At 39.2% G+C, this 16,466-nt stretch overlaps 1 protein-coding gene across 2 annotated transcripts in view; it reads right to left on the bottom strand.

Moving 5' to 3' along the window:
* The window catches only part of LOC124280559 (CXXC-type zinc finger protein 1-like), an 85,222-nt gene that overhangs the window by 9,267 nt on the left and 59,489 nt on the right, over positions 1–16,466 (bottom strand). For both annotated transcript variants that reach the window (XM_046716506.1, XM_046716507.1), the window contains one exon: positions 10,482–10,625. In XM_046716506.1, the coding sequence (XP_046572462.1) occupies positions 10,482–10,625 (144 nt within the window). The remainder of the gene's footprint in view (positions 1–10,481; positions 10,626–16,466) is intronic.

Genomic DNA, 16,466 nt, shown 5'->3' with positions numbered 1-16,466 from the left:
CTGCCACGATGAGTTACCGTATATTTTACCGTACTTTTTTTCAGGGGGTAAGAAAACGACTCGAATCACTTACATGAACAGACAACAGAAGGCGACTTTGTCAGTAAAGGCGTCAAATTTGCAAATTAAACATCACTAAACAAGATTATTTACCTTTTCAGTTCTAATTTGTTTTGCTAGGCATTGTATTATATGCAGGGATTAAGATTACCGTGTGTATTTGTCTCAGATACACAGAGCTGGAAATAGCAATCAGCTGTGCACACGTTCCCCCCACGACTACCGGTGATTTAGTTAAAACATACGCAATAATATAAGGAGATTAATTCTGATGCAAAGATAGGAACAATATAGTAGTAGAAACTACTATTTTTTTATAACCAGAAATATATTCTAGCATTGCATCATTTCAATTGCAGGTTTTGCTCTATCAATGTAAAATATTTATGATCATAACTAAGGTTATGCGCCTGCACTTTAGTGTATTGCCAGATAGTTTTTATGTATGGAACAATTTGACCTGTCACCGATGAGGCTTCGCGCGATCTTGCCATTTCCACTGCGAAAACAGTTTGTTGACAAGTAATTGTTCAGCTACACCAATTATGACTTTTAATGAAACAAAACATGTATCCATTTTCTGTCAACTACACTTGGAGGTGTGAGTAGACACAATAGTATAGTGATTGTTGTGAATAATGTGGCTTCCCACTAGTATGTCAAGACAAACTGTGGCTTCTCACTAGTATGTCAAGACAAACTGTGGCTTCTCACTAGTATGTCTAGACAAACTGTGGCTTCTCACTAGTATGTCTAGACATACTGTGGCTTCTCACTAGTATGTCTAGACAAACTGGCTTCTCACTAGTATGTCTAGACATACTGTGGCTTCTCACTAGTATGTCTAGACAAACTGTGGCTTCTCACTAGTATGTCTAGACATACTGTGGCTTCTCACTAGTATGTCTAGACAAACTGGCTTCTCACTAGTATGTCTAGACATACTGTGGCTTCTCACTAGTATGTCTAGACAAACTGTGGCTTCTCACTAGTATGTCTAGACAAACTGTGGCTTCTCACTAGTATGTCTAGACAAACTGTGGCTTCTCACTAGTATGTCTAGACAAACTGGCACTTCTCGGTAGTATGTCTAGACAAACTTTAGCTTCTCACTAGTATGTCTAGACAAACTGTGGCTTTTCACTAGTATGTCTAGACAAACTGGGGCTTCTCACTAGTATGTCAAGACAAACTGGCTTCTCACTAGTATGTCTAGACATACTGTGGATTCTCACTAGCATGTCTAGACATACTGTGGATTCTCACTTGTATGTCTAGACATACTGTGGATTCTCACTAGCATGTCAAGACATACTGTGGCTTCTCACTAAGATGTCTAGACAAACTGTGGCTTCTCATTAGTATGTCTAGACATACTGTGGCTTCTCACTAGTATGTCTAGGCAAACTGTGGCTTCTCACTAGTATGTCTAGACAAACTGTGGCTTCTCACTAGTATGTCTAGGCAAACTGTGGCTTCTCACTAGTATGTCTAGACAAACTGTGGCTTCTCACTAGTATGTCTAGACAAACTGTGGCTTCTCACTAGTATGTCTAGACATACTGTGGCTTCTCACTAGTATGTCTAGACAAACTGGCTTCTCACTAGTATGGTTAGACATACTGTGGCTTCTCACTAGTATGTCTAGACAAACTGTGGCTTCTCACTAGTATGTCTAGACAAACTGTGGATTCTCACTAGTATGTCTAGACAAACTGTGGCTTCTCACTAGTATGTCTAGACAAACTGGCACTTCTCACTAGTGTGTCTAGACAAACTGGCACTTCTCACTAGTATGTCAAGACATACTGTGGCTTCTCACTAGTATGTCTAGGCAAACTGTGGCTTCTCACTAGTATGTCTAGACAAACTGTGGCTTCTCACTAGTATGTCTAGACAAACTGTGGCTTCTCACTAGTATGTCTAGACAAACTGTGGCTTCTCACTAGTATGTCAAGACATACTGTGGCTTCTCACTAGTATGTCTAGGCAAACTGGGGCTTCTCACTAGTATGTCTAGACAAACTGTGGCTTCTCACTAGTATGTCTAGGCAAACTGTGGCTTCTCACTAGTATGTCTAGACAAACTGTGGCTTCTCACTAGTATGTCTAGACAAACTGGCTTCTCACTAGTATGTCTAGACATACTGTGGCTTCTCACTAGTATGTCTAGACAAACTGTGGCTTCTCACTAGTATGTCTAGACAAACTGTGGCTTCTCACTAGTATGTCTAGACAAACTGGGGCTTCTCACTAGTATGTCTAGACAAACTGGCACTTCTCACTAGTATGTCTAGACATACTGTGGCTTCTCACTAGTATGTCTAGACAAACTGGGGCTTCTCACTAGTATGTCTAGACAAACTGGGGCTTCTCACTAGTATGTCTAGACAAACTGGGCCTTCTCACTAGTATGTCTAGAAATAAAGATATCGGAATCACCCCTTTGCCGTTTTTGTAATAAAGAATGAGAAACTTTAGAACACCTGTTTTGGTATTGTGATCCGGTATTCAAAATTTGGAAAAGTTTAGAAAAATGGTTAGAAACAGCTCAAATTTACATTAATTTCACAATTTCAAAGATAATGCTCAGAATCAAAGGATGAAATAACAATCCTATTAACGCCGTTATCTTGTCAAAGTCATTACAGTGGAATCTGTCTGTTACGGGACCTGGCCTGGGACTTACTCATTTGTCTGTATTGTAAAGCGCGGTCTGGATAGGACAACTTTTGTGCAAGCATCGTAGACACTGCCACGATGAGTTACCGTATATTTTACCGTAACTTTTTTTCAGGGGGTAAGAAAACGACTCGAATCACTTCGCATGAACAGACAACAGAAGACGACTTTGTCAGTAAAGACGTCAAATTTGCAATTAAACATCACTAAACAAGATTATTTACCTTTTCAGTTCTAATTTGTTTTTGCTAGGCATTGTATTATATGCAGGGATTAAGATTACCGTGTGTATTTGTCTCTGCATTACACAGAGCTGGAAATAGCAATCAGCTGTGCACACGTTCCCCCACTGACTACCAGTGATTTAGTTAAAACATGCACGCAATAATATAAGGAGATTAATTCTGATGCAAAGATAGGAACAATATAGTAGTAGAAACTACTATTTTTTTATAACCAGAAATATATTCTAGCATTGCATCATTTCAATTGCAGGTTTTGCTCTATCAATGTAAAATATTTATGATCATAACTAAGGTTATGCGCCTGCACTTTAGTGTATTGCCAGATAGTTTTTATGTATGGAACAATTTGACCTGTCACCGATGAGGCTTCAAGGCGATCTTGCCATTTCCACTCGCGAAAACAGTTTGTTGACAAGTAATTGTTCAGCTACACCAATTATGACTTTTAATGAAACAAAACATGTATCCATTTTCTGTCAACTACACTTGGAGGTGTGAGTAGACACAATAGTATAGTGATTGTTGTGAATAATGTGGCTTCCCACTAGTATGTCAAGACAAACTGTGGCTTCTCACTAGTATGTCAAGACAAACTGTGGCTTCTCACTAGTATGTCTAGACAAACTGTGGCTTCTCACTAGTATGTCTAGACATGCTGTGGCTTCTCACTAGTATGTCTTCAGACAAACTGGCTTCTCACTAGTATGTCTAGACATACTGTGGTTTCTATGTCTAGACAAACTGTCTAGACAAACTGTGGCTTCTCACTAGTATGTCTAGACATACTGTGGCTTCTCACTAGTATGTCTAGACAAACTTTTCTCACTAGTATTCTCACTAGTATGTCTAGACAAACTGTGGCTTTTCACTAGTATGTCTAGACAAACTGGGGCTTCTCACTAGTATGTCAAGACAAACTGGCTTCTCACTAGTATGTCTAGACATACTGTGGCTTCTCACTAGCATGTCTAGACATACTGTGGATTCTCACTTGTATGTCTAGACATACTGTGGATTCTCACTAGCATGTCAAGACATACTGTGGCTTCTCACTAAGATGTCTAGACAAACTGTGGCTTCTCATTAGTATGTCTAGACATACTGTGGCTTCTCACTAGTATGTCTAGGCAAACTGTGGCTTCTCACTAGTATGTCTAGACAAACTGTGGCTTCTCACTAGTATGTCTAGGCAAACTGTGGCTTCTCACTAGTATGTTTAGGCAAACTGTGGCTTCTCACTAGTATGTCTAGACAAACTGTGGCTTCTCACTAGTATGTCTAGACATACTGTGGCTTCTCACTAGTATGTCTAGACATACTGTGGCTTCTCACTAGTATGTCTAGACAAACTGGCTTCTCACTAGTATGTCTAGACATACTGTGGCTTCTCACTAGTATGTCTAGACAAACTGTGGCTTCTCACTAGTATGTCTAGACAAACTGGGGCTTCTCACTAGTATGTCTAGACAAACTGGCACTTCTCACTAGTATGTCTAGACATACTGTGGCTTCTCACTAGTATGTCTAGACAAACTGGGGCTTCTCACTAGTATGTCTAGACAAACTGGGGCTTCTCACTAGTATGTCTAGACAAACTGGGCCTTCTCACTAGTATGTCTAGAAATAAAGATATCGGAATCACCCCTTTGCCGTTTTTGTAATAAAGAATGAGAAACTTTAGAACACCTGTTTTGGTATTGTGATCCGGTATTCAAAATTTGGAAAAGTTTAGAAAAATGGTTAGAAACAGCTCAAATTTACATTAATTTCACAATTTCAAAGATAATGCTCAGAATCAAAGGATGAAATAACAATCCTATTAACGCCGTTATCTTGTCAAAGTCATTACAGTGGAATCTGTCTGTTACGGACCTGGCCTGGGACTTACTCATTTGTCTGTATTGTAAAGTGCGGTCTGGATAGGACAACTTTTGTGCGTTACCGTAGACACTGCCACGATGAGTTACCGTATATTTTACCGTACTTTTTTTCAGGGGGTAAGAAAACGACTCGAATCACTTCGCATGAACAGACAACAGAAGACGACTTTGTCAGTAAAGACGTCAAATTTGCAATTAAACATCACTAAACAAGATTATTTACCTTTTCAGTTCTAATTTGTTTTTGCTAGGCATTGTATTATATGCAGGGATTAAGATTACCGTGTGTATTTGTCTCGTACACAGAGCTGGAAATAGCAATCAGCTGTGCACACGTTCCCCCCACGACTACCAGTGATTTAGTTAAAACATACGCAATAATATAAGGAGATTAATTCTGATGCAAAGATAGGAACAATATAGTAGTAGAAACTACTATTTTTTTATAACCAGAAATATATTCTAGCATTGCATCATTTCAATTGCAGGTTTTGCTCTATCAATGTAAAATATTTATGATCATAACTAAGGTTATGCGCCTGCACTTTAGTGTATTGCCAGATAGTTTTTATGTATGGAACAATTTGACCTGTCACCGATGAGGCTTCGCGCGATCTTGCCATTTCCACTGCGAAAACAGTTTGTTGACAAGTAATTGTTCAGCTACACCAATTATGACTTTTAATGAAACAAAACATGTATCCATTTTCTGTCAACTACACTTGGAGGTGTGAGTGGACACAATAGTATAGTGATTGTTGTGAATAATGTGGCTTCCCACTAGTATGTCAAGACAAACTGTGGCTTCTCACTAGTATGTCAAGACAAACTGTGGCTTCTCACTAGTATGTCTAGACAAACTGTGGCTTCTCACTAGTATGTCTAGACATACTGTGGCTTCTCACTAGTATGTCTAGACAAACTGGCTTCTCACTAGTATGTCTAGACATACTGTGGCTTCTCACTAGTATGTCTAGACAAACTGTGGCTTCTCACTAGTATGTCTAGACAAACTGTGGCTTCTCACTAGTATGTCTAGACAAACTGTGGCTTCTCACTAGTATGTCTAGACAAACTGGCACTTCTCACTAGTATGTCTAGACAAACTAGCTTCTCACTAGTATGTCTAGACAAACTGTGGCTTTTCACTAGTATGTCTAGACAAACTGGGGCTTCTCACTAGTATGTCAAGACAAACTGGCTTCTCACTAGTATGTCTAGACATACTGTGGCTTCTCACTAGCATGTCTAGACATACTGTGGATTCTCACTTGTATGTCTAGACATACTGTGGATTCTCACTAGCATGTCAAGACATACTGTGGCTTCTCACTAAGATGTCTAGACAAACTGTGGCTTCTCATTAGTATGTCTAGACATACTGTGGCTTCTCACTAGTATGTCTAGGCAAACTGTGGCTTCTCACTAGTATGTCTAGACAAACTGTGGCTTCTCACTAGTATGTCTAGGCAAACTGTGGCTTCTCACTAGTATGTTTAGGCAAACTGTGGCTTCTCACTAGTATGTCTAGACAAACTGTGGCTTCTCACTAGTATGTCTAGACATACTGTGGCTTCTCACTAGTATGTCTAGACATACTGTGGCTTCTCACTAGTATGTCTAGACAAACTGGCTTCTCACTAGTATGTCTAGACATACTGTGGCTTCTCACTAGTATGTCTAGACAAACTGTGGCTTCTCACTAGTATGTCTAGACAAACTGTGGCTTCTCACTAGTATGTCTAGACAAACTGGCTTCTCACTAGTATGTCTAGACATACTGTGGCTTCTCACTAGTATGTCTAGACAAACTGTGGCTTCTCACTAGTATGTCTAGACAAACTGTGGCTTCTCACTAGTATGTCTAGACAAACTGGGGCTTCTCACTAGTATGTCTAGACAAACTGGCACTTCTCACTAGTATGTCTAGACATACTGTGGCTTCTCACTAGTATGTCTAGACAAACTGGGGCTTCTTACTAGTATGTCTAGACAAACTGTGGCTTCTCACTAGTATGTCTAGACAAACTGGGCCTTCTCACTAGTATGTCTAGAAATAAAGATATCGGAATCACCCCTTTGCCGTTTTTGTAATAAAGAATGAGAAACTTTAGAACACCTGTTTTGGTATTGTGATCCGGTATTCAAAATTTGGAAAAGTTTAGAAAAATGGTTAGAAACAGCTCAAATTTACATTAATTTCACAATTTCAAAGATAATGCTCAGAATCAAAGGATGAAATAACAATCCTATTAACGCCGTTATCTTGTTAAAGTCATTACAGTGGAATCTGTCTGTTACGGACCTGGCCTGGGACTTACTCATTTGTCTGTATTGTAAAGTGCGGTCTGGATAGGACAACTTTTGTGCGTTACAGAGACACTGCCAATGATGAGTTACCGATATATTTTACCGTACTTTTTTCAGGGGTAAGAAAAAGCGACTTCGAATCACTTCGCATGAACAGACAACAGAAGACGACTTTGTCAGTAAAGACGTCAAATTTGCAATTAAACATCACTAAACAAGATTATTTACCTTTTCAGTTCTAATTTGTTTTGCTAGGCATTGTATTATATGCAGGGATTAAGATTACCGTGTGTATTTGTCTCGTACACAGAGCTGGAAATAGCAATCAGCTGTGCACACGTTCCCCCGACTACCAGTGATTTAGTTAAAACATACAATAATATATAGGGAGATTAATTCTGATGCAAAGATAGGAACAATATAGTAGTAGAAACTACTATTTTTATAACCAGAAATATATTCTAGCATTGCATCATTTCAATTGCAGGTTTTGCTCTATCAATGTAAAATATTTATGATCATAACTAAGGTTATGCGCCTGCACTTTAGTGTATTGCCAGATAGTTTTTATGTATGGAACAATTTGACCTGTCACCGATGAGGCTTCGCGCGATCTTGCCATTTTCACTGCGAAAACAGTTTGTTGACAAGTAATTGTTCAGCTACACCAATTATGACTTTTAATGAAACAAAACATGTATCCATTTTCTGTCAACTACACTTGGAGGTGTGAGTAGACACAATAGTATAGTGATTGTTGTGAATAATGTGGCTTCCCACTAGTATGTCAAGACAAACTGTGGCTTCTCACTAGTATGTCAAGACAAACTGTGGCTTCTCACTAGTATGTCTAGACAAACTGTGGCTTCTCACTAGTATGTCTAGACATACTGTGGCTTCTCACTAGTATGTCTAGACAAACTGGCTTCTCACTAGTATGTCTAGACATACTGTGGCTTCTCACTAGTATGTCTAGACAAACTGTGGCTTCTCACTAGTATGTCTAGACAAACTGTGGCTTCTCACTAGTATGTCTAGACAAACTGTGGCTTCTCACTAGTATGTCTAGACAAACTGGCACTTCTCACTAGTATGTCTAGACAAACTTTAGCTTCTCAATAGTATGTCAAGACAAACTGTGGCTTTTCACTAGTATGTCTAGACAAACTGGGGCTTCTCACTAGTATGTCAAGACAAACTGGCTTCTCACTAGTATGTCTAGACATACTGTGGCTTCTCACTAGCATGTCTAGACATACTGTGGATTCTCACTTGTATGTCTAGACATACTGTGGATTCTCACTAGCATGTCAAGACATACTGTGGCTTCTCACTAAGATGTCTAGACAAACTGTGGCTTCTCATTAGTATGTCTAGACATACTGTGGCTTCTCACTAGTATGTCTAGGCAAACTGTGGCTTCTCACTAGTATGTCTAGACAAACTGTGGCTTCTCACTAGTATGTCTAGGCAAACTGTGGCTTCTCACTAGTATGTCTAGACAAACTGTGGCTTCTCACTAGTATGTCAAGACATACTGTGGCTTCTCACTAGTATGTCTAGGCAAACTGGGGCTTCTCACTAGTATGTCTAGACAAACTGTGGCTTCTCACTAGTATGTCTAGGCAAACTGTGGCTTCTCACTAGTATGTCTAGACAAACTGTGGCTTCTCACTAGTATGTCTAGACATACTGTGGCTTCTCACTAGTATGTCTAGACAAACTGGCTTCTCACTAGTATGTCTAGACATACTGTGGCTTCTCACTAGTATGTCTAGACAAACTGTGGCTTCTCACTAGTATGTCTAGACAAACTGTGGCTTCTCACTAGTATGTCTAGACAAACTGGGGCTTCTCACTAGTATGTCTAGACAAACTGTGGCTTCTCACTAGTATGTCTAGACATACTGTGGCTTCTCACTAGTATGTCTAGACAAACTGGGGCTTCTCACTAGTATGTCTAGACAAACTGGGGCTTCTCACTAGTATGTCTAGACAAACTGGGCCTTCTCACTAGTATGTCTAGAAATAAAGATATCGGAATCACCCCTTTGCCGTTTTTGTAATAAAGAATGAGAAACTTTAGAACACCTGTTTTGGTATTGTGATCCGGTATTCAAAATTTGGAAAAGTTTAGAAAAATGGTTAGAAACAGCTCAAATTTACATTAATTTCACAATTTCAAAGATAATGCTCAGAATCAAAGGATGAAATAACAATCCTATTAACGCCGTTATCTTGTTAAAGTCATTACAGTGGAATCTGTCTGTTACGGACCTGGCCTGGGACTTACTCATTTGTCTGTATTGTAAAGTGCGGTCTGGATAGGACAACTTTTGTGCGTTACCGTAGACACTGCCACGATGAGTTACCGTTATATTTTTACCGTACTTTTTTTCAGGGGTAAGAAAACGACTCGAATCACTTCGCATGAACAGACAACAGAAGACGACTTTGTCAGTAAAGACGTCAAATTTGCAATTAAACATCACTAAACAAGATTATTTACCTTTTCAGTTCTAATTTGTTTTGCTAGGCATTGTATTATATGCAGGGATTAAGATTACCGTGTGTATTTGTCTCGCATTACACAGAGCTGGAAATAGCAATCAGCTGTGCACATCGCGTTCCCCACGACTACCAGTGATTTAGTTAAAACATACGCAATAATATAAGGAGATTAATTCTGATGCAAAGATAGGAACAATATAGTAGTAGAAACTACTATTTTTTTATAACCAGAAATATATTCTAGCATTGCATCATTTCAATTGCAGGTTTTGCTCTATCAATGTAAAATATTTATGATCATAACTAAGGTTATGCGCCTGCACTTTAGTGTATTGCCAGATAGTTTTTATGTATGGAACAATTTGACCTGTCACCGATGAGGCTTCGCGCGATCTTGCCATTTCCACTGCGAAAACAGTTTGTTGACAAGTAATTGTTCAGCTACACCAATTATGACTTTTAATGAAACAAAACATGTATCCATTTTCTGTCAACTACACTTGGAGGTGTGAGTAGACACAATAGTATAGTGATTGTTGTGAATAATGTGGCTTCCCACTAGTATGTCAAGACAAACTGTGGCTTCTCACTAGTATGTCAAGACAAACTGTGGCTTCTCACTAGTATGTCAAGACAAACTATGGCTTCTCACTAGTATGTCAAGACAAACTGTGGCTTCTCACTAGTATGTCAAGACAAAACTGTGGCTTCTCACTAGTATGTCAAGACAAACTGTGGCTACTAATTAACATGACTTTACATACTAATTTTCAACTAACATGTCTATACTTACTTTGGCTTCCTTCGTGTGTTCTGGGCAGAGGACCTTTAATCGCTTGCAGTATGTTTTCTGTTGAGCATTGTAGTAGTCACAAAACATGGAGCTGCCCTCAATTCTGGTCTTGTAGATGGAACCAAACGAAGTTTGAGCCTCAAACTGTAATCAGACAGAATGACTGATGTAATACATCTAGTTTACTACAATTGAGACAACAATAAACTGTAAAGGAACATTGCCAGAGATCATAATATTCAAAATGACTAGAAAAGGTCATCAACATCCCCTGCAATTGTAAATATTTGTCTTGGATATGTTAACTAATGACAGTAATTGCATGTCAGATGTAATGGTTTTTGTGGGGTAATGTTCTTCCACAATAAACAAGAGTCATCAAAAGATGACAAATCCTCTTGGCCCCCACGAATTTGAAAGAACGATTCATCTAACTTGATTTTCTAAGTCCAAATCATTTCCATGAAAATCATGAAAAATATAAATGCCAAAAATCTGCAAATAGCAATAGGTACCACTTCAAGACCTGTTTGATAATTTTATTATCATATACGCCAATTCTTGTAGAAAGACACTGAACGGTTTTCGAGTTGAGCTCCGGAAATGAAGCCCACTCGTCCCTGTTTAGACTGAGTCCAAAATGTTTCCATGGAAACCAAGAAAAATAAAAATGACAAATCTGCAAATAGCAAAAGGCACCACTTTAGTATCTGTTTGATATATCTAACAATTTTTCTTGAAAAATATTGAACATTTTTTTAGTTATGCTCTGGAAACAAAATGATTACGGACAGACGGACGTTACATGCCGGGGGGAATAAACAGTTATACAACAAATATTCAGAAAACATTATTGTCCACAAACCTCATTATTTCTCAATCATATTTCTCAGCTTCATTACCTGTGTAATCAAATTAGGTACTGGTTTTAGATATTGTAACTTTAGTAAAATACTTCACAGTTCATACAACCTAACACTTCTATACTAGGTTTCACTTTAATATTAGTTCTCTTTGTTGAGTCATTGGTTTGTAGACTGATTGATTGAAACATATTTTATTCAATTAAGAAACGGATTGGGCACAAGTTATCCAACTTAAATAAGCCCTCTCCACATAGTTACAAGTGTATATTACAACAAGAGGCAGACAAAGGGTATAGATATGTACAGACAGAGTTATTTAAATCGTTTAGTGTTATGGATGTAGATATGTACACCTTTAAAAACATTTTGATTTTCGCTAAGCGAGAGACCTGCATTGCCATTTAAGATGAGATTAATATCAATACATGCTCTATTATTCACTATATTTTCTAAAGAGGTTAACATTTGTTCTCTTTGAATTATATATAATGGACATTCAAGAAAATAATGAAAAGCATTTTCACAATTATGGCCACACTGACAAAGTGCATCATTTCTAACATTAATTCTGAATAAATCATAATTAAGTGTACTTGTCATATATCTTAATCTTGTATGCAAAACATTTAGTTTCCTTTTCCCCATATGAGAAATATACGAGTGCACATTTTGTTTCACTTGAACTGCAGTTTTAAAAAGACACAACAGATTTACAGTTTCTGATAGCTAAGGTTATGTTATTCCACAGTTTAATTGTTGATGGAAAAAGGATAGAGTCGAATATCGTAGTCTTGTACAGGGTTGAGTGTAATTACTGGAGTTTCTTAATTCATAATTTGTTCGACTACCTACTACAGGAGGGAGTAAATCATAAAGAAAACTTGGAGCAAGGCCTGTATGTATCTTATAAAATAACGATAATTTTTTCACCCTTCTTCTCTCAGATAGTAAATCCCATCCCGTTTCAAAGTATAATGATCTAGAAGAAGCATATCTCTGCAGACCAGTAACTATACGAGCCGCTTCAAGTTGTAACTTTTCTAATCTATTAGATTCTTCAATAGAACACCGTCCCATACTTCAGATGCACTTTCGAAATGTGGTCTTATGAATACAGTATATATGCTTGACAATGTTGTTCTATTCAGGAGAAACTTTAACTTTCGAAATGCTCCAATCATTTTAGAAGTCTTTTTAACAATACTTTCAATATGATGGTGCCAACCCCCATTACATGAAAATGTTAGTCCCAAATGTTTATGAAAGTCAACCCGGTTTTACATGACAATTGTCAAATTTCAGATTAATGTCTGTTTGGCCATCTTTAGAGTAAGAAATAGCATAGCTTCCGTTTTGTCCGGATTATAAGAAATTAGCCAGTCCTTTGCCCAATTACATAATATTTGTAGATTTTCTTTCATTATTCTTTCCATCAAATGCTTTTCTTTTGACAAGGCTCCCAGTGACGGTCGTCAGCTTAAAAAGCCGAAAGTTATACAATGTAGTTTATCTGCTATCTCATTTACATACACGATGAAAAGAAAGGGACCTAAAACTGATCCCTGTGGAACTCCTGCTTTTAAAACCAAAGGCTTAGATAACGAGCCGTGAACAGAAACTGATTGATTGGCGACCTCTTACATAACTATCAAACCAATCGTGTAACTTTCCAATTACTCCATTACCTCTCCAATTTAAGCATAAGCCCTCTGTGCCAAACTCTATCAAAGGCCTTAGATACATCGCAAAAGACCATACAATAGTGTTCTTTGTTATCTAGTGATATACAGATTTGGTTATAAATTTCAACAAGTTGTTGTACAGTAGAGTGGCCTCTCCGAATCCACATTGATATTTATATAACAAATCATTTGAAATAAAGTAATTGTAAATATGTTTAAATACAACTCTTTCAAACAGCTTCCCAACACAACTTATAAGTGAAATAGGGCGATAATTTGATACAATTGAGTGATCACCCTTCTTGAATAGGGGCATAACATTTGCATATTTCCATTGGCTAGGATATACTGATAAATTAAGTGACATGTTAAATAATATGCACAGTACTGGGCTTATAGACTCGACCGTTTTTCTAAGTAACTGATGACTAATCTGGTCTGGTCCAGCAGCTTTCTTGAGAGGTAGACATTTAATTATGTCGGAGATTGGAAGAATGAACAGGTAGTTGGGACAGACTGCTTGAATGCAACTTGCTTCATTGTACATATACTGAAGCATGTTCAGAAGTGAAAACAGATATTTAAACAAATACCCTGGGAAAGGAAAGTAGTTCTTAATTTGAACTTGAATTCCTGTGGCTCAATGTGCTCAAACAAAAAAATCCACTTACATCAAATATTGTGGGAGATTAACATAGTATATGAACAAGTGTTGTGTACTGTTAATATTTGATTTTTAACAATTTGCTTATTATTCAGGCATGTGTGTAAGAATGCACATGCCAAAATACATACTGTAGGTTTTTCAAATATCTTCATTTACTGTTTTTATTTTCCGTGTGTGTGTGTGTGTGTGTGTGTGTGTGTGTGCGTGTGCATGCGTGTGTGTAAATGTATTTCCCCTCTGCAGTCCTGTTTTGTATTTTGTGGTATTTTCTTTCATGTTTCCATGATCACAATTTCCTCAGTCAGATTGTAAAAATGACTAATTCGCTGTATTCTGAAACAATGAGACAGATGTGATCATGAAAATGTAATTTTCTGAATAAAATTGATATTTTATACTTATCCTGACTCATGCTTATTGCTTGTCTCCTTCCTCTTGCGAACGTTAGTGAAACACTTGTATCTTCTATTGAAGCTCCCTTCAATAAAAACAGACGTAAAATCACTACTCACCATGAGTTATCTGTCTGGCCGTTTTGGCGGGAAAAGTGGCGCCACCGCTCCCACATGCTTCACTCTCTCCGAATTATGAGCCCGACACTTTAATTTGTAGGGAAATCCAAAGTGTCTAGTGGGGAGGTTGGGAGGGCTTACCTCATGAGTCAGGATAAGTATAAAATATCAATTTTATTCAGAATTTTTTTTTTTTTTTCCTTATCGTGACTCATGCTTATTGCTTGTAGAATCTGTCGGATTTGATGGTGGGTCAAGCTACTTCTGGATTTCATGTAGTGATTTACGTCTTATATACCCCCCTATGGGAACTTCTTGTTGGCACTTCTATTTCACTGCTAGTCTCTGCTGCTGCTGTAACCCTGTACTTCCAGCTGTTTCTGACGGGGGGGACCACAATTGTTAACTTTTGGTCCTGGCTTCTGTTAACATTTTATGTGGATTTTGCGACTCCATCTCTTGATGCAAGTATCAAGTGGAGAAGCGACCCTTTCCTGTACGCGTATCCTTACAAGTACTGGGTCATATCACTTATGCTAGTCTGTCCTTAGACGTGCATATAGACTCTAAAGCTGAACTCTTCTGAGTGTAGGCTTTTGCAAGTCATGTGATAAAAGGACGATACTTCGTCTCAGGGCCTTTGAGGGACTGTCAACTGTTGTGCAACAACCAGCGGGCCGAAACGGTGAATGCCGGAGACGTCCTCGGTGGCGATGTCCCTCAGGTAATGGTTGGCAAACACCATGTCTGATTTCCAGAAGCAGCCCTCCATTATCATCCTGATAGAGCAATTCCCATGTAGAGCGAGTGTTGACGCCAGAGCTCTAACTTCGTGTGGGTTGGAGGCTCTTGGAGGATCCAGTCCTGCTGCTTTGTAGGCCCGTAGTATGACAGTTCTGATCCAGATTGATATCGTGGTGCGGGAGACCTCCGTCTGTGTCGCTGTCGATATCGGGACGAAAAGACGCTTGAGTTTCCGTCTCCTGGTCCTGGATCTTTGTAGGTAGACTTTCAATGCTCTCACTGGGCACAAGGATAGGTCCTGCGTATCCTGTGGTCCAAGGACTGATGATAGTGCTGGGACGTGGAATTGTCTGTCCGGTTGACCTGGCAGTTGATTCTTTGCGATGAAGTCCCATCTCAGTCCTATATGCATGGTGTTTTGATTTTCATCAAATCGTGTTCTCTCGAAGTCCAGAGCATGTATTTCTGACATCCTTGCTGCTGTTGCTAAGGCGATCAGGAACAGCGTCTTCTGCGTCAAGAACTCGAAGGATGTCCTCTCTAATGGTTCGTGTGAGGCGTCACTGGTGAGATGTCGAGAACTACGTTGAGGTCCCATGCGGAGCTTTGAATCTCTGTTGTTGGTCCTCCAATTTAAAAGAGCGTAGTAAGGTCAGTAACTCTGGTACTTTCGTCAGTTTTGCACTCGTCCTCATGGTGATGACTGAGCTCAATGCCACTAGGTATGTTGAGAGTGTGGACCCTTTTAACCGCTTCGTTTGTCGTAGGTGACAAAGGTAGTCTGCCACTTGAGGGTGTGTCGCCTTTATGGCTGTAAAGCCGGTCCTCGCAGCGTATGTCTCGAAACTTCGCCACTTGTCGTCGTACAAGTTACGTGTAGACTTGCGTAGAGCTAGTGTGACTGCTTACGCTGCCCTGGCGGAATATCCTCTCTTGTTCAAGCACTTTGATACAGTCCACCGCGTGTAGCCGAACACCTCTGGGTTGCCGTGAGCCTGCTTTGTGTCGCGGATGTACTAGTAGATTCGGCCCACTCTGGTAGTTGCAGTTGAGGTTGTCCTAATTCTTGTATGAGAATGGGGAACCATATTCTCGCTGGCCAGTAAGTAATTCCAAAATCAGTTGTAGGTCCTTCATCTGGCTGATTTTCTGCAACACCCTCGGTATTAGAGCTGGTGGTGGAAACGCGTAAGCATTTAGTCCTTCCCAGGAGATGCTTAGAGCGTCCGTTGCCCATGCTCGTGGATCTGGTATTGGTGAGACGAATGTTATCAGTTGATTGTTGAATCTTGTGGCGAAGAGGTCTATTAGTGGTGCTCCCATCTCTTGTATGATCTGCTTGAAGATCTCTGGATGTAGCATCCATTCTGTTGGGGATGGCTGCGTTGGACGGGATAGTGCGTCTGCTATCACATTCTTTGCTCCTGGAATGTGGCATGCTCTTATGTGGATGTTCAGGTTGTCTGTTATGCTGAACAGTTGAAAGCAGAGGTCCAGGAGGTTCGCCGACCTTG

Source organism: Haliotis rubra, unplaced genomic scaffold (assembly GCF_003918875.1).
Source record: "Haliotis rubra isolate DU_JTF1 unplaced genomic scaffold, ASM391887v1 Scf27, whole genome shotgun sequence".
Lineage (NCBI taxonomy): Eukaryota > Metazoa > Mollusca > Gastropoda > Lepetellida > Haliotidae > Haliotis > Haliotis rubra.
Note: the sequence above shows the minus strand (reverse complement) of the source record. Positions and strands in the feature narration are given on the sequence as shown.